The sequence below is a fragment of the Myotis lucifugus genome, unplaced genomic scaffold (genome assembly GCF_000147115.1).
Source record: "Myotis lucifugus unplaced genomic scaffold, Myoluc2.0 scaffold_776, whole genome shotgun sequence".
In the NCBI taxonomy this organism is placed as follows: Eukaryota; Metazoa; Chordata; class Mammalia; order Chiroptera; family Vespertilionidae; genus Myotis; species Myotis lucifugus.
The window spans coordinates 170,052-195,065 of NW_005871824.1; the positions used below are offsets into that span (position 1 = coordinate 170,052).

A 25,014-nucleotide genomic window follows, 5' to 3' on the forward strand; every position below is an offset into this window, starting at 1 on the left:
GAAGGAAAGCGCTCCAGTTCAGGAGTCTCCCCCTCGTGTTTAGGTGTCCTGTCTTTGGGCCTTGATGCACAGTTGTTCTTGGGCTGCGGTTTACTAGGTGAGAGCCCTTGATGTCTACTGAGAATAGAAAACCTGAGCCCAAATCTCGCTTAAGCGGACAGGACGAGGCCCAAATCCCCACAGAGCCATCGAGAAGACCCTTTATGACCTACTCCTGCTTGTCTTACAGTTTCGTCGTCTCACCATTCTCCTGCGGACAGGTGCTCCAGCATGCTGCTTCTCGCAATTTCTTCAGCTTGACCTGCAGGGAGTCTTGTCCCCAGGAGGCCCTGACTGTCCCCTTCCTGACTAAGGCTGCTATTACTCAGTCTATAAAACTGAACTGCGGCCCGTTCTCACCTTCTCCATTATACAGACTTGTACTAGGGATGTCTTGCTCAATAAATATTTATTGAATGAATGAGTACTTTAAGGGGCAGGAGGTAAAACAAAGGTTTTTAAGTGAGGAAAACCACCTTAAATATTTTTACACTACTCTGAAATGAAATGGGACATAGTTCTGTTTTCTGTGTTCTACTGTAGCTAAATACTGACTTATCAGTATTTAGTAGAGTTTTATTTTTAACTTTATGTTTAAAAAAAAAACCTTACAGAGTTGTAGGAATAGAATACCCTACATTTACCAATATTTATCAATTTGTACATTTGCATTCCAGGCCTTGTGCTCTTCACTACCAAATATTTGAGGTATATTTTGAGTTGAGAACAAGAATATTCTCTTACATATTCGTCACACAGTTATTAAACTCAGATAATTTCACATTGATAATATTGAAATGTCACCAGTGTTCCTATGGGGAGGCAAGTAGCTTCCCTCTGTGGTCTAGTTCAGTGGATGGGGACCGAATTAAACTGACAAAGGACAGATTAGCTGGAGAAAGGTTTATTTTCCATGCATGCAGGAGCTTCATAGGAAGAAATAAAAACCCAAAGAAGTGGTTAGGCTTGAGAGGCATAGCCATTTTAATAAAGGGGATAAACTGGAGACGTGACGAGACAGAGGAAAAGGAGTTTGGACTTCTAAGGGTGGTAACTTGTGGCAAGGGAAATCTGCGAGGGGCGCAGGGAAAGTAAGTGTTATTTCAGCAGGTTTATTTATGCAGTCAAGTCCCGGGGTCTCTCTCCAGTGATAGGAGTCACCTCTTCCTGGTACTGGAGTGGGAGAAGGGGCACCTTGACGGGGAAATTGATGGCCTGCTTTTAGGCAGAACCGGGGAGGGCGGGGACTTCCCCGTGTGTCTGCTGTTGGTCTTGCCTTCAGCTCAAAAAAATCCTTATGCCAAAGTGACATATTTTGAGGTAGCATAGTCTGATCCCCATTAATCTCAATTATGTACATTGTGTTTAGTTGTCATGTCTCTCTTTTTAAAAAATTTTTTTTTATTGCTTTCAGAGAGGAAAGGAGAGGGAGAGAAAGATAGGAACATCAGTGATGAGAGAGAATCATTGATCAGCTGCCTCCTGCATGCCCCCCACTGGGGATCGAGCCTGCAACCAGGCATATGCCCTTGACTGGAATCAAACCGGGGACCTTCAGTCCACAGGCCAACACTCTGTCCACCGACCCAAACCAGCTAGGGCTGTCATGTCTTTTTACTCTTTTAACCTGATAGTTCCTCAGCTTTTCAGTTCTATGATACTGGCATTTTTGAAGAGCACAGCCAGTTGTTTTGTAAAAGGAATCTCAGATTTGGTTTTCACGTTTCCTCATGATGAGATTCAGGTTTTGCACTTTTAGCAGGAATGCTGCAGAGATGGTATTGTTTTGTAGCTTTGGTACTTTCAGTTCCTCACTGTGGGGGGAAGTACATGTCTCAATGTTGGTGATGCTAATTGTGTCACTTGGGTTAAGTTACAGTGGCATCTGGCAGGTGTTTCCAGTGAAAAATTTCAGTTTCCATGTCAAATAGGTAATCTGTGCAGAGCTACTGTGACATGATGTTAATATTCTTTTGTAACTATCACCCAATAGTTTTAGTGTCCATTAATGACTCTTGCCTCGATTTTCAGTTGTGATGGTTAAAAATGATTTTTTTTCTGTCATTCCTTCTGCACTTATTAGTTGACATTGAACAAAGTTTTATCTGGATTTTAAACCTAATAAAATATAGTTTCTAAAAAAAAGTAATGAGAAGAATTATTTGAGTCTTTGAGTTTTTCCAGTTGTACTTGAAACTGTAGAGCTTCAAGTTGCTGAGACATTTTCAAGGTTAGTGTCAGATCAGGTTGCATTAAGGAGGAGACACTTCTGTAGTGGGTGGGGGTTCACCAGAAGGTTTAGGAGGGAGGAGGAATATAGTTGTGTGATGTCAGAATTGCCATTGTGCCAACTGATGCCGCTCTGGCGTTGGTGCTCTTAGGTCAGCCCTGAACTCGTCTTTCTAGGGAGAGAGGGGCAAGGATGGAGGCATTAAACGTATTCAAATAATTGGGGTTATGTAAAGTCTTTAAACAGTAGGAAGTATCTACTAAATTGAAATTTTCTTTGACCTATAAAGATACATGTTAATTTAAGGTTAGATAAATAAAGTTTATTCTCAACATAGTGTTAATGGAAATATATTTGTGGTATTTCCAGCTTTCCTTGAATTTAGGGTAAGTCAAGTATGAGGCTATCTTTCATTTCTAAGAGTTCACAGTTTTGGGGTGGAGGGATAGCATAGCATCTAATGAGGAGCAGAAGGGATCATGGAGCCTCATGTGGGTGGTATGGATAGGCTGTGTGTGCTGAGTGAGGGGCGTCCAATGAGAGAAGTGCTGTGGGAGGAGGGGTGTGGCCCCAGAAGGAGAAGCTCAGTGTGGAGGTTGGGAGACTTGTGTCGGGTGCCGAGGGGAAGCAGGTAACAGGAGTGGTTGCTCATAGTGCCCACGGCAGTGGTGTGGTGCTTTACTCCCTGCCTGGAACTCGTAATGTTCTCTTTTCTGACTCCACGTTGATTAAACATCCATCATCTGTACCAGTCTAGTAGGCCATTTTGTCTCAGGACCAGACCTGTCTATAGTATTAAAATGTCCATGTTGCCCTGCCAGTGTGACTCGGTTGGCATTGTTCCATGCACCAAAACGTTGCCGGTTCGATTCCCAGTCAGAGCACATGATTGGGTTGTGGGCTGGATCCCTGGTAGGTGGCATGGAGGAGGAGGCAGCCCTTCCATGTTTCACTCTCACATTGATGTTTCTCTTTCTCCCTCTCCCTTCCTCTCTCTAAATAATTAAATAAAGAAAGAAAAAATGTCTGTGTTATATTATCTTAAAATCGCTTGACATAGAAGTGGCCCCTTTTTCCTCACGGGTGGTCTTATGTGGTGTAAAAGGCAGAATTGAGTAAAATTCTAGTACTTGTTGAACAGTGTTTTTATTGAGTCAAATACAGAAACTTGGAATCAAACCTTAACCTTAAAACTCACCTTGAAAGCTAGTGGTGTGTTAATTATTTACCTCTCCTGAAACAAGCTGCAGGGGAAATGTCACTTTAGGTAGCTGGAAGGGAAGTCAGGTCTCTGTGCCATTTTGATGAGTTGGAATGTGGTCTTTTTCAGAAGTATTCCAAATAAAGGGGCCATTGGCTGGCAGCCTAGAGACACTTCTTATATGGAAATTTTGATGGATGGAATTTATTAAAATGGTATTTGACCTGCATTCAACTTCAATTTCTGATAAATCTAGTTTTAGGCATAATTACGTTGCAATGTAAACTTAATATATTTATGTTACATATTTAGAGAAACCCAGAAATTTGTTTGGTTCATAGAGTAGTGCAAGAAAAGAAGGCTATTGAATTTGTGGTTTAACTTATAGAAACTGGGATAAAATTTACCACAATTAATAGCTTCAGAAGGGAGTTTTTCTTTTCCAGTTCCTAAAACAGAATCATGTATCTCTAAACTGTTGTCTTTATATAAACCCTTGAAAGTTTGTTTTCCAATTCTAAAAGTAATAAAGTGCTCAGATTGTAGGGAATTTTAAAATGCAGAAAAATTTTAAGGAAAATAAGTTACTCTGGGTAGTAATCATGTCCTCAATTTTTGAGTGAATATTTTCTCTCCGTTCCCCCCTCCCTCCCTTTTCTTTTCTTTTTTTTTTCAGTTTTTCTTTTCTTTTCTTTTTAAAATATTTCATTGACTTTTCACAGAGAGGAAGGGAGAGGGATAGAGAGCTAGAAACATCGATGAGAGAGAAACACCGATCAGCTGCCCTCTGCACACCCCCCACTAGGGATGTGCCCGCAACCAAGATACATGCCCCTGGCCAGAATCGAACCTGGGACCCTTCAGTCCTCAGGCCGATGCTCTATCCACTGAGCCAAACCAGTCAGGGCTCTTTTTTTTAGTTTTTAACTTGAAGACATAATCATAATCTTAATGTAAATAAAAATGTTCTGCTTTTTTCATTGGATGCCATAACATAAGCATTTTTGTTCATTATAAATTCATTATGTTTAATGGCTCAATTGAATTGTATCATGTAAAATGAACCATGGTTTACCAAACCATTCCCTCATTCATTGTGAGACATTTAGATTTGGGGGTGGAAGTGGGAGGGGCATTTCTTGCTGTTATAATTGGTAATGTTGAAGGGAACATTTCTGTATGAAGTTTTTGTATGTGTTAATGTAGGCTAGATTAATATGCAAGGATTTCTAATTAATGACAGAAATGACAAGTAAAAATGGAAATCTGTAATTAGTATCTAAAGATATTGGTGTTTAAATTCTTGAAGTTTGTATTCCTTTTCTCTTCTCTTTGGTCTCAATCTTTGTTTGACCTTAGTCTTTTCATAAGCTATACTCACCAAATAGTAGTTAATAAATCCTTGAAATATTTATTTTGTATACTATAGAAATTTGGGATATTTCCCATCTTTTTGTATTTTTTTTTACACTTTATATTTTCAAAACTTGTCCATTTTGGTGATGATGATGATGATAATGATGATGATAATTTCTTGCCCATCTGTACTATTTTATTGCCTAAGAAATAGTTAAGGGAAGTAATATTTTCAGTGATGTCAGTGGGGCCAACAGAAATAGTATATGGTACTTTCTGTTGTGTGTTTTTTTTTTTTTCTTTGCTTTTAAAGAAAATTGGCGGGTACAAAGCTATGTAACTTTATTTCACACTACATACTATAGTTTGTGATTTAGATTTGATTTTTATCCTACTATAAATTCATAATGTCTAGGTAGTTCAGAGTTTGTTTGTTTTTTCATTTTTGTTGGGTTAAAATACATAAGATCTTGTGTACTTTAAATTTATATGAGAATATATTTTCTATGCTGAGTTTTAGAATTAAACACTTTAGGTTTTCTTTAAGACATTCCTTATAGTCTTAAGAATTATTTGAAAACATGGTTCTAGATAGAGATGGGAGTGTGGTTTTTAAGAAACTCCACTTAGTGAGCATTTTCTGTGTTGCAAACACTTTTTCTGCACCAGGCTTAGCACATGCATGCATGGTCTTACTTGATCCTCATAATAGTCAGGTGTTCATATTTTGTAGGCAAGGAAACAACCTTAGAGAGAGGTAGTGGAGTCCGATAAGCCTTATTCTTCCTGCCGCTGGACCCCTTGCTGGCATGCATATGACTTTAAATAAAAAATACTTTAAAAAATCAAAAAGGCCTTGCTTTCTACACCCTCAGTTGCCTTACTGGGTGCCCCTCCTTACAGCCTGGGAACATCTGTGAGGAGGGAGTGGCTGTGTACTAGTATGAGAACCTCTTAAGAGGTGAGAGCATCATCTGGCCTTAGGAAGTTTTCTTAAAACAGTTGAGCCCTGTCCGGTGTGGCTCAGTTTGTCGAGCATCATCCAGTGCACCTATAGGTCACCAATTTGATTCCTGGTCAGGGCATATGCCAGGGTTTTGGAGTCAATCCCCAGTAGGGGCCCATCAGTGTTTCACTCTCATCTGTGTTTCTGTCTCCTCTCCCTTCCTGTCTCTCTAAAGTCAATAATCCTATATAATAAAAGCCTAATACGCTAAGTGTCCGGTCATCCATTCAACCAATCAAAGTGTAATATGCTAATGATATGCTAAGGCCGCTCAACCACTCACTATGACGTGCACTGACCACCAGGGGGCAGATGCTGAGCTCAGCAGCTGTATGTCAGTCAAACATTCCCTGAGGGCTCCCGGACTGCGAGAGAGCACAGGGCACGAATTTCGTGCACTGTGTGTGTGTGTGTGTGTGTGTGTGTGTATGTGTATATGTATATATGTATATATGTATATATGTATATATGTATATATATATCTAAAAAGAGTTAAACAACTTTGGATCCTTTCTATGCGCAGATTTCTTTTTTAATAAGGCTGTTTGCTCACTTAGCTCCCTCTTCTTTTTAAAACTCCTTTCCCCGGTATAGTTGGGTAGCATGTTTTAGGAAGTTCCATGAAATGGAATTTTGTTATTTGGCATGCATACTATGGGGCGCGGCTACAGTGTTTTGGCCAGGTTCAAGCCTCGGACTAATGAAAGGACAGGGTCCTCTCATTGCCATGTGCAAGTCCCAGCTGGAGGGCAGGGCCCTCCCAGCACAATTAAGCTTGAACCTATGGTCCAAACACGTAGCCCCACGTGCCTTGTGGTAGAGTTCAGGTGCATATAGTTGAGTGAGGTTGAGACTCACGAGAATGCTGTAAACAATGTGATCACGCCCCTACTTTGCCTCGTGGCATCTGCTATAAAATAAAGACACGGCTTGTGGGCGCTGGCGTTGTCTCCTCATCAGGGAGGCAGCGTCCCACCGAGACCCAGCTATTATTCTCTTGTCTGTCTTTTCCTTAATCCTTTCACCCCCCCACTCAGTTTACCGTTGGCCACAACAGCATACTATTTGAGAACTGGACGTGGTGTTTTTTTGTAAAGCTGATGTGAAAATAGAATTAGAAACAAAATCTTGCAACCCAGAAAATCTCTCCAAAAAGGTAGAAGGGAAGAAAACGATTTTATTGTGAGTGAACATTGAACCAGAATGGGATGTGCATCAGGTCAGCCACTACAGCTGGAGAAGACAGTGGCTACAGCCTATTACTTCCATGCTGTCAAGATAAATTGCTAATTTCTTGTATCTTTATCAGTGGAGGTAGGTTTTGCAATTTGGAGTCAGGTGGCAAATTAGGCCCATCTTTTCCTAGGAAACTTGGAGATTGGGCATTATCTTCCTTTATTGTAAATCCTTACCTGAGGACATGCTCATTGATTTGACATGTTACTGATTTGAAAGAGAGAGGAAGGGGTCCAGGGAAGGGAGTGGGGAAGGGGAGAGAGAGAGAAACAGAGAAACCAATGTGAGAGAGAAACCAATTGGTTGCCTCCCTTTAAGTGTCCTGACTGGGATTGAGCCCAAAACCCAGGTATGTGCCCTGACTGGGAACCAAACCTCCAGCCTGTGGTGTAGGGTGATGCTCCAGCCCCCCGAACCGCCTGGCCAGGGCTGCACGGTATCTTTCTTGATTACATTTCAGAGGTGGCTCTCAGGCCCTTAAGAAACATTCCTGAGAAATAAGTGAGAAGAGCTAGAGGTGTAAGATTCACATACATTGGAAAAGGACTGAGAAGAATTCTGTAAACAAAGGATGGGGAAGGAGCCTCTTCTTTTTAATGTTGCCCTTATACCAGCAACCACAGGGGCCACCACATAAAGCTGTCACTGTATCCAGAGGCGAGGGTGCCTTTAGTCACTTAGGCTTTGATGGCGTTAGAATAATGCTTTGGAAAGCCATAGCATATTTGTTATGTTAAACAAACAATTTTAACTTCCATGGCTGACAGCCTTTAAAAGAAAGGGATTATTGGGCCATTGCTGGCAAAAAAGAAGACGGGTCTTGGTGCCTGGAATCTAAACAAACCCCTAGCAGCACGGTTAGGTCGCAAAGATAGCCTGTTCCTTGTCGGAGTTTTGCAGCCGTTTTCCTACATCAAGTAAGGGAGAAAGATGGAAGCCCATTTGAAAGGCTCGACACGAGCTCCGGACCAAGAGGCCAGGGGAAGGTGGAGCTGGACAGGCCGCGATGGGCTCAGGGCCCAGGGAAGCCTTGTGTAGGCGGTGGGCAAGTTTGGGAAGCTCAGGTGTAAGTAAGAAGCCCAGGTCCTGGGGGTCCGAGGTGCCTGGCTGTTCTCTTCAGAATAATCGAGGAAATAGCCCCCTGGAAACTAATCTGAAATTCCAGCGTGGGCCAAGGAGCAGGAGCAGCCTGTTAGAGCCAGCTCACAGCTATTCACAGGCTGGCCGTTCTTCCTGTCTTTTTCTCTAGCCTCTGTAATTTTAATTTAGAACATCTCAGACTTGTTTTTTTGGTTGTTTACTAGGAACGAAAAGCTCTTAAAACATTTCTTAGTTTTTTCTGTTGACACCAGTGCTTTTGGCTGTGTTTTGATGTCAGTGTTCATGTTGTTTTCCTTTGTTCACGGTGGGACTTCATGGTAGGGAGCAGCGCATTTGGGCTTCACAAGAGTAGGACTGAAGTCTGGACGTTCGTATTTGTGAAGCTCGAGTATCAGAATCTGGGACACTAATGCAAGGCAATGGATGAGCTGGAATTTTCTGTTACCAGTTTTGAAAATGCGCACCAGGAAGCTCCTGATGCCTTTAGCCTTCCTGTGAGCAGGCTAGCTGTCTGTTGGGACAAGCCTTGGTGTGAAAGGGTACATACAGCCATAGAGTGGGTTAGATGCTAATGTGGGGTCAGTCTGTTGGTTTATTCTAAAACTTGACAGAGAGTCTGGTATGTGGCTTGTCTTTTTCAGAGTTATAAAAGGGGCCTGTCAAACAGGAATTTGCATGTTTGTAATTTAAGTTGTGGTCATCAATTAAAATGAGAAAACATGACCTATTGGCTCTGTTATGAACATAAAATGAGTTCTCATTGTATCTGGCATGTTCACGTTCTCATGTATCTACACAGGATTGTCTAGGGAAGTAGTTGGGATAATCAGCAGTCATAGTGAGGCTGCAGTGAACTTTAAATGATCACTGGTTTATTGTTTTGGTTATGGTGTGTCCAGAAAGAAGGCGAATATGCATTAGCGAAGAGGGGAGAGTGATGGTGGTGTATTGACTTGCATCTCATCTTCTTAGGTGGCAGCGAGACTGGGATTGCCCGAGGCAGCTTTAGGAAGCACACTGACAGGAGCAGTTAGGGCGGTAACCTGCATCTCCTGTCGGCGTGATGCTGACTTGTCCTGGTGTCTGGGAGTTTTAAAGCCAGTTTTTATGGGGGATAATGTAATGTACTGTCAAGAATTCTCCCTGATGCCGGATTATACTAACAACTTTTAAAACTTTTCAATTGTATTAGAACAATAAATAGAAATTTTAAAGGGCAGCTCTTTCAGACATGTACTGCTTTCTTGACTCCCAATAGATAACTAAATTATTTTATCAGGGATCTTATTCTGATAAGTTAAACATGAACATTTTTGTTAAATAGGAAATTTCTTAAATTTGGTTTTTAAAATGGAGTTTTATGTTCTAAAATATTCTCTCTGATTGCTTTTAGGTTACCTAGGGTATGAATTAATACAGACTTGGAAACTGAAAGAACTTAGAATCAGCATTTTGAGGTAAATATGTACATACTTCAATAGTGTTAAGGTACCCTCATTCTGCTTTGTTAACTTCCTAGCAAAGTAAATTTGTGTACGGAATGAGCAAGTTTAACCTCCACAGGAATGTTCTTTAAACAACTAGACTGCCCTTAGGTAAGTGAAAGGAGACCCTCCATTTGTTCTCCCCGAGCGTGTGCTGGTAGCAGCATTGCAGTGCGCTAATGAACTCGGGTCAGCGCTCACAGAGCCAACGTGTGCAGATTCAATTAAACGTTCAAATTCGTGCTTCCTTAGTTTCTGACTTAGAATCTCTTTTAGGAGAACCACCTCTAAATTTAAATTTCTCTACAATATTGGTGAACTCTGTTTCTGAATTCTTTTATTCATAAATGAGTTCTATACTGTGGACTTAACTGTTTTTGAATTTGTGTTTTCAGTTTTATTTTGAGAAATTGAAATTGCTGATAACATTTTATAATATACATATTGAAGACCTATTACTAGATGATTTGGATTTTTCAGCCTGACCTCTTCTGGCGACCTTCGTTATTTCTTTTGTGTATGTGAATTTAGGAAATAACACATACTTACTCTTTTATTTTTTTCATTGTTCTAGTCTTCATCTTTAGAATTTATTTACTTCGTTTAATTTCCTTGTATTCATTTTAGAATCTGTTCTTGAATTTTTTTCTTTCCCCCACATCTCTTGGAATTAGGCCTGCTATTGTTCCTTCTTTTGCTCTTTGTTTTAGAATAATGTACCCTAAAATAACCCAAATGTCTTTTGTTTAAAATTTAATACAAAAATAATGGCCTTTATTCAACTCTTCATATTAATAAGACACTCTTATAGATGTGTTTATATTCAGTTTAAGTACAGGAATCTTAAAATTGGCTATTTTGCATTTGTTTTTAGAGCAGAAGCATGGGCATGCTGTGATTTTCCAATAAACTGCTGTCACAATGTCACAATGCAGTGCAGACAACAGCAACACAGAGATCACACATTAAAACGGTAAACCCGCGACGTAACCTGTGTGGGAAGTGGAGAAGAGTTTATCGTGTGTTGTGCTAAGTTGTTTTAATATATGGAAACTATGAAACAGCCTCACCAATTTCATGAGTGTAAATTGTTTGACCAGAAATTTAAAATCTGTGATTGAAAAACAGTCACGTGGAGTTACTGTTGGCGCTGCTAAGGCAGTTACTGTAGTCAGTTCATCTGTGAACTAGCACTTTCACTTACCAGCAGGGATTCAGAGCATTTCATTAAGGCCGAGTGAGGGGGAAAATCCATTTCACCGTGCCAAAGAAAGTCAAAATGGGCAGAATTATAGTTTCTTCTGTTTTCACATGATTGGATTACCTGTTGAATTTTTAAATCTTGGATCTGCTTTCCCTAAATAGGAAGTATATTACCGGGGCCAGCCCCTGTATACTGAAAGAATGACAATTAGTGTAAATGTTGTAACCTCATGGAAACTATAACTGGGAGGGCTAAATGGCTGTCCTCCATTTCCTTGCAAGTCTTCTCTCGTTACACCTCCAAGGCCGGGAGGAACGGTGGTGTGGACTTCCAAGCCAAATAGATAGAGGTTTTGAGCCGCCTGTGATTCTGCTCTACACGTTACTGTGTGGACATTCATGAATCTCTGACTCAGTTCATCGAATATTTATTTATCTAAATCAGTGGTTCTTAACCTGTGGGTCGTGACCCCTTTGGGGGTCGAACGACCCTTTCACAGGGGTCGCCTAAGACCATTGGAAAACACATATGTAATTACATATTGTTTTTGTGATTAATCACTATGCTTTAGTTATGCTCAGTTTGTAACAATGAAATTGGGGGTCACCATAACATGAGGAACTGTATTAATAAAGGGTCGCGGCATTAGGAAGGTTGAGAACCACTGATTTAACTGTATACTTGGTACACGCACCAGGCAAGTTCAGAGCTGTGGAGAGTGAGGTGTACATCTTGTTCTGTGGAGCATGTGTGCCAGTAGAAGAATAAGGTGTGTGTGGTGTCTGAACATGCGCAATGTGGTCTGCATTATGAAAAGCAGAGAGGCCGTTTGGAGGTTTTCATGTCACTCACGTGGGCATTGTTTTCATTCTACAGACTGGGTGCTGGTTTGCCCTGGCCAGGTGTGATCGGTGCTGTGGGTGACACGGTGTGTGTGAGGCATAAAGCTCCTGTACTCAAGGAAATCCTGGCTTAGTTGGTCGTATTTATTTACTTTTTAGAACTCTTTATTTGGAAATAATTTCAGTCTTACGGAAAAGTTCAGGATAAGAATAGGACAAAGAATACATGCATTACCCATTTGCCCCACTTGCTGTATCAGTTGCACCCACACACTCTGTATCTATACCTGGTTTCTTTTTCTGAACCATCTGAGAATAAGTTGCATATATCATGGCCCTTTACCACTAAATCTTTAGTGTATATTTCCTAAGAAGAAGGCTATTCTTACATAGCCCCGAGCCATACTGCAGTGAGGTTAACTGCCGTTTTCTGCAGTTTCTTCACTGGACTCAGGAATGGACTTTAAGGCATGGATCTGCCATTGACATGGGAGATTAGTTTCTGCACTTATGTCTCCTGTAGTCTTCTCTAATCTGGAACATTTTCTTTCTTTTTTTCTTCTTGTATTTTAAGATACATTTTTGAAGAATACAGACCTCCCTTTAAAAAAAAATGGAACATTCTTCTCATTTGTTTTTGGAAAGTTTTTCCCGGAGTTATTAATGATCATAATTACTGATGTCATCTATATGAGAAGGAATGGTGACACGTGACAGTGGTAGGGAGGAGGGGTCCTGCTGATTCCTGGCTGTGCTGGTGGAGGGAGGTGTAGTTGGAGTTTTATAGGCATTCTTGCCCTCTTCTCTTTTTCCTTTTTCCCCATCCTCCACCCGGATGTAGTCTGATTTCCTGATACTTTCTGCTGTGTCTGTGATTTGGGTTGGGTAAGAAGTGAGGGGTCGCTTAAGCATACATAATCTTAGACTGGAAGCAGCCTGCAGTCAGGAAGGAGGCGTGTGGAGGGAGCCCACGAAGGTAGCCAGCTGGGAGGTGCCTGCAGATCTCAGCCTTGGCTTGCAGACTGACCTGTGGATCGCAGGAAATTAGGTAAAATAGGGTTTCACGTTGGCGTCCCGGCAGCTGTGTTGAGTAAAAAGCTTGATTGACGAACCTGAGGGTGTGCATCCGTGGGCCTGCGGAATGGAGAAAAGTGAACGCTTGGTGGGGGTGGAAGGAATGGCTGCTGGGGCCCTGGTTCCGTGGAGAAGGAGCAGCGTGTTCCTTTGATCCGGGGAAAAGAATGACTTGGTAGTTTTTCATGATGTGCTCCGGCTTCTCTGCTTGCGTCCTCCACAGGGTAATGAGAGCCGTTGTACTGTCTGCTCCACAGATGGTGCGAGCCTTGCTGAGGTCCTTGGCTCCTGCAGCCGCGTGCCCTTGTTCCTTACTGAGGATCGCGCTTGTATTAGTTGGATGGTGAATTCTGGCCACTGCAGTAGCCTCTGAAATCAGAATGTGTGTTGTGCCTGTATGAAGGCCCACATTTGAGACTTCTTGCTGGATTAGATGCAACAACTGAGGTCACTGTGCTGTCCCAGGGTTATCCATTTAACGTCAGGAGGTTCAGCGTTCTTGTTGTCAAGGGACAAAAGCTGTATTCTTCCTTTCAGTTTCATAGAGTAATAACAATGAACACTCCCAAGCAGCGCAAGGGAGAGAACTCCCTTCTACGGGGCAAGCAAATTCTGCTGACAGTTAGGCAAGCTGATGCTGGGCTTTCACATAGAGATCGGAAACCCTAACCCTCTATCTGCAGGTTAGGGATTTTAGAAAGACTCCATTTTTACTTTGTCGTTTTACTTACCAGATTTATCTTTGGGAAAGAAGACATGAAATCCACAGGAGTGCTTAGATACCATGACAGACTATCATTTCACAGAATGGTGTGCCTTGTTTTAGTTTATTGGGGATATGTATAATTTCATTTTATTAGTATTATTTTTTGATATTTAAATGTGTAGGAGATGTATAATTTTAAAGGTACATATTTTAGTAGTTGGTCATCTATGCTAGGTTGCTAGTTGAGAAAAAGACCTGTGTTTTAGTCTTTAGATGAAATAACTGTTGACAGGCATTTGAATTTTTCCTGTGCATACTTACATGTTTTATATATACATATATTTTAAGAATTGTTATACATATTAAGGACAGGGTTCTGTGTCAGTAAATATAGATGTGTATTATCTTAATGGATTCAGAGTATTTCATTATAGGCATACCATAATTTGCTTAGCTAAATTTTTATTAATACATTTAAAATTATTTCTTTTTTGTAGTAATAATGCAGCAATAAATGTTTATGTACTTTCACGTGTGTACAGTTGTCTAATTCTTTCAGACAAGTTACTAGGGATAGGGTCGGTGGGTTGGAGAGAATAGAATGTTTGACTTTTAAAAACGATCCTCTTAGATCAAGAAAAAGCTAAAACAGTTATAAGAGTTTAAAAGGCCCATAGGAGTGATATTTTGATGTTTCTCTTGTTTCTGTGCTTTCTTTTGTTTTTAACTCTGCATGGTTGTGTAATGGTATTCTTTTTCCCTTTTGTAGTAAGCTGTGCTAGAACAAAAATGCAATGAAAGAAACACTGGATGAATGAAAAGCCCTGCTTTGCAACCCCTCAGCATGGCAGGCCTGCAGCTCATGACCCCTGCTTCCTCACCAATGGGTCCTTTCTTTGGACTGCCATGGCAACAAGAAGCAATTCATGATAACATTTATACGCCAAGAAAATATCAGGTACTAATGAGAACACTAATACTGGAGCATTTCACTAAAATAGAATAAATTAGCATTTAGTTGACACAACTTAATAAAACTCATTTACCTGTTCAAGCTTTCCTCTTCTGATTAATTTTCTCATTTCAGATACTTTGTTCTTAATAATCCTTTTCTAACATCTGCTGAGTAATTGGATTGATAGTTTTATTTGTGAAGTTCCTTATTTTCTCCCCTCTGAAAACCTCATCCATTTGGATGTGTCTCTCCTCATGAGCTGGGTAGGAATTGAGATTGAACAACTATGAACTGGCAGAACCCCGATTACAATAAATTTAGTCATTCATCTAATTCTAGAGAAGTATTCTGTCCGTGCAAAAATCTTAAGGAAATTGTAAATGCATTTCAGCATATGCTTATATTACAGCTCTGTATAACAGGCATTTTAATGCGTCTGGTTATTATTCATATACACAGATGCAGGAAGTATGCTTTTTGGCAAACTTATTGGAGGAAGATATTAGAAAACAGTGGAATTTCCTGAATTAAAAGAAAATCCCATTTTCTAAATTTTGTACTTAGATAAGAAGTGTGTAATCTTTTCCCACTGTATTTCCAGGTTGAACTGCTTGAAGCAGCTCTGGATCGGAATACCATAGTCTGTTTGAACACTGGCTCAGGGAAGACGTTCATTGCAGTGCTACTCACTAAAGAGCTGTCCTATCAGATCAGGGGAGACTTCAGCAGACATGGAAAAAGGACTGTGTTCTTGGTCAACTCTGGTAATAAAAAAGTACTTTTCACATTGCATAGAGGAAATTGGATGAGATTAAATTATTGGTTAAATTATTGAAAATGTAGAGAGTTTGACAAGTAATGTACTTGTTGAAATTCTGATAGCAGAGCTGCTTATTTCTTAACTTTGTAGTATTTCTCTTAAATATTAGCTGTTTTATTCCATAGGTGTAAAACTTTAGCTTTTCTTTTAGATGTAATTGCATTTAATCCTGATTCTGCATTTCTTTTGAATGGATTACTATTGTAACATGATCTAAGTTGTGTTAGTTATTTTGTTTTGATGTTTTAGCTTCACAAAACATGCCCAAAGGTGCTTGATTATGACATAGGTAACTTTTTGATTTATGATTTTGCTCTATCAGTTGTAGAAAGAAAGTTAAATAGTTGCTTCTTAATAGTTAAAAATACTGGGTTTTATGTGTTTGGGATTATATATTAAAATAAAAGTATAAAATGTGAACCTGAGCTGCTAGGGCACTAATACAACCATGTCATTCCTCTCCTTTTTTTTTATATGTTCTCAGCATGAGGTGTGAATATGTGTTAGTCTGTATTGTTTCTTGGTGAAACGATTTGATTTTATTGACTACAACAGGAGGGGTGGATCTGGAGTAGTTCTCATTCTAGCCTAAAAGCTACGTTTTTAGGTTGGGGAAAATCCGCACTCAAGCATGGATGTGATACAGGGTCTCTGAAGTGAGTGACGGTCAGGGTGGTGAGTCTAATAAGTGCATCTTGGAAATCTCTAAAATGCAGATGGTTCGGTATAATACAGAATAAGAAGGGTTTCTTTAACTGTCTGAATCGTAGCCCAGAGAACCAACTAGAGCCAACTTGTCCTATTTACATGGAGTTTCTGTTTGTAACCAGCAAACCAGGTTGCTCAGCAAGTGTCGGCTGTCAGGACTCATTCAGACCTCAAGGTTGGGGAATACGCACACCTAGAAGTACTTGCATCTTGGACTAAAGAGAAATGGAACCAGGAGTTTACTAAGCACCAGGTAAGCCTGGCAGCGACACTTCACTCTGTAAATCCCTGCAAGTCCTTGACTTGGTTATAAGATGCCCTGCGGCCTTGGCTGGCTGAGTTGGACTTGAAAACCCTACTCTCCTGTGCTTTGTCAGCCCAGAAACTAGCCCGTGCACCTTTCTCACTGTGGGTCTCTTCCCAAAGCCGAATAAAGTGCTAATTTGTGTTGCTCTTATATCAGTGTGATTTACTTGCTTGGGAAGCACACATTCCGACTCTTTCCAACTTGCAGATAACGTGCTTTCAGAACATGTGCTCTTGAGTGAAATGTCTTGAAACTGGAGACATTTCTTGGTGGAGCTCTTTGACGAGACTTCCTCTCACTTAACGTTGCCATGCAGCCAGCATGTGTGGAGGGTCTTCTGTGTGCTGAACGTGTTGGTGGATCTGAAGTGGTTAAGAACTGCTTCCTAACCAACTTTTAACAGTCTGCATACCGTCTGCAAGTATGTCTCACATTTTGGGTTAAGTCCACATTAAAAAGAACTTAAATGTCCACAGAATGATAACCTATAAAAAGAACATTTAATAGCCATAAAAAAGAAGAAAATTTTACCCTTTGCAACAGCATGGATGGACTTAGAGGATGTTATGCTAAGTGAAATAAGCCAGTCACAGAAAAACAAGTACCATATGATCTCACTCATATGTGGAATCTAATGAACAAACTGAACTAACAAGCAAAATAGAGACAGACTCAGATAGAGAGCAGGCAGACAGCTCTGGTGGTGGTGGTGGTGGTGGTGGTGGTGGTGGCGGTGGCAGGGGGAGGCGGGTGTGGAGGGGTTGAGCAAAAACGAGAAAGAGCTTATGGACACGGCAGCAGTGTGGTGATTGCGGGGGAGGGGGTGGGTAGAGGTGGAAGAGGGTATGGGGTATAAATGGTGATGGAAAAAAATAAAATAGGATAAATTAAATGGAAAAAACACATTTTGTTTGTGTCATCTTCTGGAAAACTTTGTCAGTTCAAAGGGGGAAAAAAAAGAAAAAACTGTGAATTGTTTTGTGATTTGATTAAATTGACAGGTCTCATTAGTCAAAATATGGCTGTAGGAACCTGAAACCCTGAAATAGATTTAAGAGAGTTATAAAAACATGGTCTTTGTTAGCAAGAATTGTTTTTCATAGTCTGTTTCATATTTTCCAAATCTACTTCTTGGTTCTAAAGTATGAGCTTCCATACATTTAGAATTTTTGTATTAATTTTGACTAATGGATTTCTTAGTTCTCACTTACAATACAATGGCTCCATAACCTCTTTCATGTAAGTGTGTCCCGTCAGGTGAATGGTACACATTTGTTCATACTAATGTCAATTTTATTTTAGGTTCTCATTATGACTTGCTATGTCGCCTTGATTGTTTTGAAAAATGGTTACTTGTCACTGTCAGACATTAACCTTTTGGTGTTTGATGAATGTCACCTTGCAATCCTAGACCACCCATATCGAGAAATTATGAAGGTAAGTTTTTATATTTTATCAGTCTTAATAATTCAGGTCAAATTAATGAGTATAAGCAGTGTTTTTATATATCAAAGCAATAGTATTAGTTACTAATTTTGTGAACTTGGTTCCAGTGTATGAATGAATGAATATTAATGTTCATTTACATCTATAGTCTATAATAATAAGCTATAATAAATAATCTATAATAAAACTAAATCTGTAATAAAATTTTAAGCATAAGAAATCTGCCTTTGTGATAAGTGGAACTTTTAAGCATGCTACCATAATTCTGCAAGTAATATTTTTAGTATTTGTCAGTCTTTTTGGACATGTTTTAATATGGTGATGCCTTTTTTATTATGGCCTTGCAAAATGAATTTCTTACTGTTAGTATCTTGTATTACGTTAGCTCTGTGAAAGTTGTCCGTCATGCCCTCGTATTTTGGGACTAACTGCTTCCATTTTAAATGGGAAATGTGATCCAGAGGAATTAGAAGAAAAGATTCAGAAACTGGAGAAAATTCTTAAGAGTAATGCTGAGACTGCAACCGACTTGGTGGTCTTAGACAGGTATGCACTTCCGACGACTCGGTGTGGCCAGACCAGCTAGACTAACTCGGGGCCTGCAGGCCTTTCCCGTGCCTTGCAGGAGGTGCCTGCGCAAGAGCACACAGTGGCTGTTAAAAGGAAAGAGCGAGACAGCAGTTCTTTACCAGGACAGTCCCTTCGAATGCAGGGGCTTAGCCCTGTTTACACAGAGAGAGGCAGATGGAGGTGTTTCTGCCTTAGGAGAGAATATTGCATCAGCCCTGGCCCTTCATATTTGCTGATACTGACAAGGACTGGAGACATGATAGTAAATTTGTGTTCCTTTCCATCAATGTGTGTGCTTTGTTCTTCTGATCTAAATGTCACATGTGATGGTTTGGAAGAACATTACTTAGAGAATTCAGTATTTTACAATATGCTTTAAAATAATTGGAAACACCCTGTAGTTTTGAAAATGGATATGCATTTCTGAGAAAGATGTTTATGATTTCTAGGCTCATCTCTTTGAGGGGGTTGCTATTTTGAGTTTCATTGAAACACACACACACACACACAAATTTTGATTTAAGTTTGTGGAAGGGAGCCTGTATAAATAAGGTTTTTAAATAAATGAAACAAATTTAATACATATTAAAATACCTTTATATTCTTATCAGATACAGTCTTTTAACAAGTAAAGACATATTTAAATACTACAGGTTTCATTATTCTCAGGTTATGGATTTAAATCGGACATGGGCTATGAATACTGGCTCCACTACTTGTAAGCTGTGTGACTGCCAGTCATTTACTGTTCCTGCATCTGTAAAGTGGCATTGGCAGTCGTCTCAGGGGATTCTTCGATGATTGATTACGTAGACACCTAGAAAACACCTTGCAGTGTGCCTGGCGTTCCGTAGAATTTTGGAAAATTCTCTTTGTAGAATGAGAAAAAAAGGTACTGTTTTAGGTTATAGAACTTAGGTATCCAAATGTCATACGAAATACAGATCTCATAACCTTTAGGACATGTAATTTTTTACTTCCTACAAGAAAAGTAGAGGTATTAGAGTATTTAAGTAAAACTTTCTAGGATGATGATGATAGGTAATCTGTTGGATTTGGCATTACCTAGTTCTCTAAATGTGGCTCTTTGGTTAGGTATAGATTCTGGTTGAGAATAATGAAAACTAGTATTTAAATGTCTTTACTGTACTTTTTCCTTAATTATTGTATGTGCTTTTAGAATATTATGTGCTACTCTGGTTGTCACATTTTATGAAAGATCCAATGAATGATACTGTAATTGACTGAAAGTTGGGGGAAGCTTTCCCTATAGCAGATTTTATAAAAACACATAAAAAGTAAAGTTGACATTTGCAAATGCTATACCTTCAACTAGTATGGAAATGGATCAATTTAATAACACCTCCCCCTACCATCTAACCCCCATCCCTGATTTCGGCTTCTGAAAAGTATCATGTTGAGTTTCTTGAGTACTTTGACCAACATTATTCCTGAGGGGGCAAAAGATGAAAGTCTAAACCTAAAAAACAAAATAAAATCCTGGCATAAAAATGAATTCTCAAAATTCTTTGACTGTCAGCTTTCTGCAGTCATTCCTGAGCCCTGACGGGCAAACACATAGCATGGACACGAGTGAGCACCACTTCAGGGAGCCGGTGAGCCTGCCTGTTGTCCCAAGTAGGTGTGCAAGCTGGACATAGGAGGTTTCTTGCTTGGTTTAGATATGTAGTGGATCGTAATGCAGTAGTGCATTTACTGTAGTATTGACCACTTTTGTTCCTGATGTTAAAGATACACTTCTCAGCCCTACGAGATTGTGGTGGACTGTGGACCATTTGTGGACAGAAGTGGGCTTTATGAGAGACTGCTGATGGAATTAGAGGAAGCACTTAATTTTGTCAATGACTGTAATATATCTGCACATTCAAAAGAAAGAGATTCTACTTTAATTTCTAAACAGGTAAGCATATGCAAAGTAAGTATAGGACATATAATAAAAGGCTTCTGTTTGTGTTTAGTATTGAAATGAAAATATGCTTCTGATGAGGGTAGTTTCTATACTTTTTAATTTAAGGCCTGAACCTTACCTCTTTGGACATGTATCAAACATATATCGGGTTGAGTTTACTAGAGCATAGACCTCCCCCACATGAGAGATGACTTAGGGTGTTCATGTCATGGCTATTTGAATAAAAGGAATGAGTCCAGTTTTCTTATTTCTTGGTCAGATGAGTTAGTACCTGCTCAAACCCTTTGCCTAAACAAATTCTTTTGCTGTTTTCCTTGTGTGTAACTGGATATGAGCTTGTCATCTCTGAATGGGATCCAGCTTTGAGAAGAGATCCCTTAGGATAGTGGTTCTCAAAGTATGGACCCCAGACCAGCATCATCGGCACCCCCTGGAACTTGTTAGACATGTGAGTTATGGGCTCACCCTGGACCTGCTGAATCTAAAACCGGGGGTGGGTCCAGCTGGCTGAGATTGACAGGCCGTCCAGTTACCCTGATGCTTTAAAACGTGAGAACCATTGTTCTAGGACTTTGCACCCGTTCATGAGTGCTGACACTGCTGCATCTGCATCTTAATTTCTCTCTTGCTGATGTTTTCTGAAGCAGCAATGCCCAGACTCTCCTTAGCCCTTGAATTGTCACTAAGTCCATGTTTCCCCCAGTCTGTCTTTTACTCGCCTGCAGAAGGTTCCTCAGTCACTCGCTGTGGATTGGCAGTCTGCTCTGAGCTAGGATTGTAAGGTGTGGTTCTCTGCGTATAAAGTTAAAGGAAAATTGTCTTGCTCTTTGATACCTAAAATAAGATGACTCCACTATGGAATTCCTTGTATAGTTACCTGAAAGTAAATGACTCAGTTGTCCTAACTAATCAGAGATCTAAAAATAAAGTTTCATTATCTTTATACAGTTGCATCTTTTAATATCTATTATTTGATTATTTTTGCTGGGAAAAACCAAATGATGGTTCTGGATGTGTGTGTGTGTGTGTGTATGAAAAAGTAGAGCTTGGAAAGACCACGGGCCCCCATTTCCAACCTTAGGGCATTAACCTCAGTGTTCACATGAATATGTGGGGTACATTTATTTTGAAGGGGCAGATTGAAGATAACGTAAACCCCAGTTAAACCTCATAGGGCACCGCTACGTGATTATTGTGTAACATGTGGCTCTTTTTGTTCTGTAGATACTGACGGACTGTCGAGCGGTGTTGGTAGTTCTGGGGCCCTGGTGTGCAGATAAAGTAGCTGGAATGATGGTGAGAGAACTGCAGAAACACATCAAACACGAGCAAGAGGAGCTGCACAGGAAATTCCTGCTGTTCACAGACACTTTCCTGCGGAAAATCCATGCCCTGTGTGAAGAGCACTTCTCACCTGCCTCACTGGACCTGAGATTTGTAACTCCCAAAGTGATCAAACTGCTGGAGATCCTCCGCAAGTACAAACCGTATGAGCGACAGCAGTTTGAGAGCGTGGAGTGGTACAATAACAGGAACCAGGATAACTATGTGTCTTGGAGTGACTCTGAGGATGATGATGAAGATGAAGAAATTGAAGAAAAGGAGAAGCCAGAGACAAATTTCCCTTCTCCATTCACCAATATTTTATGTGGAATTATTTTTGTGGAAAGAAGATACACAGCAGTTGTCTTAAACAGGTAGATCTCTACGGTTAGCCTTTTCCCCAGAGCGGAGCCAGGCAGCGTGTTGTTCTGTGAGGCTCTGCGGGGGTGGCGTCAGAGCTGCAGGCGTGATGGACTGTCCCCCGCACCATCGCCGCGGCCCGCTCACGGCAGTGCCAGGCAGGGTTGGCAGTGGGCATGTGTGCCCAGCAGCTCTCCCAAAAGGCCCCATTTCCCAGCCCTGAGGTTTGCTCTGCAAGGATGCTAACCTCTAACCCGCCTGAAGTGGAGAGCAAGTAGAGAACAATTACGTTAAAGTGAAGCCTTTCTTGTTTTGTCTTCAGTTGTTAGGTCCAGTTCAGGTACTTACTGTTCTGTGCTGCTGTGTTGGGCGTGTGTTAATGTTAAGCATTCCACAGCAGGCTTTGTCCCGAAGGTAATCTTTGGGGAAACGTCATCTCTGGGTGGTGGTGTGGCTGATTTTTTATGTTAGCTTTTTTACCCCTTAAGTGTTAATTCAAGTTTGCAGTGGAAAGTTTTGAACAACTGGATTCGCAACGTGGGTTAGTTCGTAGACTATATATTAAGTTTCCTGAGTTAGGAGAGAATAAGGTGTCAGGGAAACATTTGGAGAATATTGGCAGAGGAGACAGTGGGTCCCGCCCCTGCCCTTCCTCGGGAGCAGCTGGGTTCCGTGTGTGTCCGACGGCCCCCTAAGGGCTGGTTCTCGGTTTGTGGGCCGATGCTTTGTTTGTCAGGGCCAGGTTCTCCTGTGCTTCAGACAACCTGCTTTCTAGGACATCCATTAATTGGCCCGGTGGATCCCTAAGAGCCTTTCCTGCAAGTAGTGATCTCTGAGGAGAAATTAAGCTTTGTTTCCTGAGGTAATTTCGGGTTTTTTCTTTCTGAACTGCTTCTGACTGGTTTGGGATTTTTGAAAACTTAGTTGAGTAACGAGAAATTGGGCCCTGGGGCCGCCGTCTGGTGGTTTGCAGTCTGGTAATTTTCATGGTCATTGGGCCTGATCCCTGTGATGAACACACAGTAAAGCAGCGTCAAGGAGTGAATTACACTGAAGCCGGGAGTTTAAGGTTGGGAAGGGACTTCACTGACTACCTAATCCAGCCACTTACTTTTGTATGAAAGAGCAGGGGCCCCGGGAGGAAAAGTGGTTTCCTCTGCGTTAAATTGCTCGTCAGTGACAGAGACAGTGCACGCAGCCTGACATCCGCTCCTGGCTTCCAGTTCCCTCTGCATCACGGTGCCCCTGGGCGTCACAAACACTAACCCGCGCTTGGCTCTGCGGTGGGAAGGCTGCCAGGAGCGGCCAGGACGGCTGTTGGGATCGGCATGGGAGAAAGGCATTTCAGCGGTCAGGAGGTTTACTATTGGCACCGTTCTGGCCTGGTTATAGACATACTCCCCGCCCCCCTTCCAGGACGGTTTAAGAATTAAATTTTCTGGGGCTTGGAGGGAAGAAATGGGGCTATTTTCTTCCTTGCCGCCTCCTCTGCATGTGTTTTTAAATGTGGAGATGGGCCAGGTCTCATTGCAAGAGCATTAGCCTGAAAAGGTTTATCGAAAACCAGTCATTGCTTCCTATTGACTTTGAGGATCAGATTAATTGCGATCAACTCTCATAAAATGTGGCTGGAATTTAGTGTTGGATGATGAATCAAGAGCGATTTGAGGGTTGACTTTTATGGGCAGCTAATTGAATATACAATAGAGGTCTTGTTCCAGTTTTTTAATAAGCTTAGAAAAACTTCCTGAAGTCCAGATTCTTTCCTTCCATCAACTTAATGGGAGGAAAAGCCCTTCTTCAGTGAACAGCTTCACGGAGGGTGAGCTATTGTAATCCACGGGCAGTTTTCTCCTCTCCTCATTGAAAAGTAAGTCACAGCCACTTCTGTGTACAGAGGAGGTGTACACACAGCCTTAGGTTTATAGCTTTCCTTTTGCCTTACATATAGGGCTTTAGGGCTTATAATTTATCTTTGTACATAGTATTTTTCAACTTCACAGCACTTCATGAGGCGGAAGGCAGATAATTTTACTCTATGATAGATGAGGAAACGGAGACACAGTTGGTGACTCTCCCAAAATAACGCTGGTAGGAAGTGCAGAGAATGGCTTCCCTTCTCTAAATCCAGTGCTCTCTTCCCTGTGTAACTTCCTAATACTGTGTGACATTGGACAAACCAGGGTGCACACCCCCCAATTTCCCCAATAACCTTTTGTTTACAGAAAAGTTGCAAAGATGTGCAGAGTTCCCCTGTAGCACCCCGCCCCCCCAGCTTTTCCCCACCTGTGCTATTAACATCTATGTTATCACTAGTAGCCCTGTGTGCACGAGTAGCTCTCTGCCGCTTGCCTCAGCTGGCCACCCGCCCTCCACCGCTGGTAGCTCTCTGCTGCTCTGGGCTCGCTGCCCCGCCCTCCGGTAGCTCTCCACCACTTGTAGATCGGTCCTGGTGTTACGGTGTAATGGAGAATGAGCATATTCCTCTCTTATTAGGTAGGATTCTATAGACTAGGATAGGATTATATAGGATGGTACATTTGTCACATCCCAGAAGCTAACATTGGTGTGTTACTATGAACTAAACTCCAGACTTGATTTGAATGTCACCAGTTTTTCTATTATATCTCTTCTTCATGCATTTGCGTGTATGTCTCCCTAATCTTGGGTCTCTCAGTTTCTCAGTCTGCCCTTGTTTGGATGACCTTGGCAGTCTTGGAGTCAGTCCGGTCGGGCATTTTGTAGAATGCCTCTCACTTTGAATTTGTCGAACATTTTTCTCAGTGTTAGCCTGGGGTTTTAGGGTGTGGAAGAACACCCCAGAGGTGAAGTGCCCTTCCCATTGTATTAGGGTTCGTGGCATCAGCACGAAGCATCACAGGTGATGCTAGACTGGCTCACCTGGCTCACTGGTGTTTGCTGGCTTCTCCGCGATAGCGGTTCTTTGGCCCTTTTCTTCCTTTATCCTTTGGAAGCAAGTCACCAAGTCTGGTTTATCCCGGGAGGGCGGGGTTAAGCTCCATTCCTGGAAAGGGGCTTCTCTTTGTAAGTTGTTAGAATTCTCTGTAAGGAAAACAGGTCTGTTATCCTGTCTGCCTGTTTGTATTTATTGGATC

The 25,014-nt window shown here is 41.2% G+C and overlaps 1 protein-coding gene across 3 annotated transcripts in view; it reads left to right on the plus strand.

Moving 5' to 3' along the window:
• The window catches only part of DICER1 (dicer 1, ribonuclease III), a 63,647-nt gene that overhangs the window by 7,985 nt on the left and 30,648 nt on the right, over positions 1-25,014 (plus strand). For all 3 annotated transcript variants that reach the window (XM_023746973.1, XM_023746974.1, XM_006106160.3), the window contains exons 2-10: positions 9,563-9,626; positions 10,528-10,626; positions 14,249-14,437; positions 15,036-15,198; positions 16,085-16,215; positions 17,572-17,706; positions 18,101-18,261; positions 20,038-20,206; positions 21,440-21,912. In XM_023746973.1, the coding sequence (XP_023602741.1) occupies positions 14,294-14,437; positions 15,036-15,198; positions 16,085-16,215; positions 17,572-17,706; positions 18,101-18,261; positions 20,038-20,206; positions 21,440-21,912 (1,376 nt within the window). In that variant the 5' untranslated portion in view covers positions 9,563-9,626; positions 10,528-10,626; positions 14,249-14,293. The remainder of the gene's footprint in view (positions 1-9,562; positions 9,627-10,527; positions 10,627-14,248; positions 14,438-15,035; positions 15,199-16,084; positions 16,216-17,571; positions 17,707-18,100; positions 18,262-20,037; positions 20,207-21,439; positions 21,913-25,014) is intronic.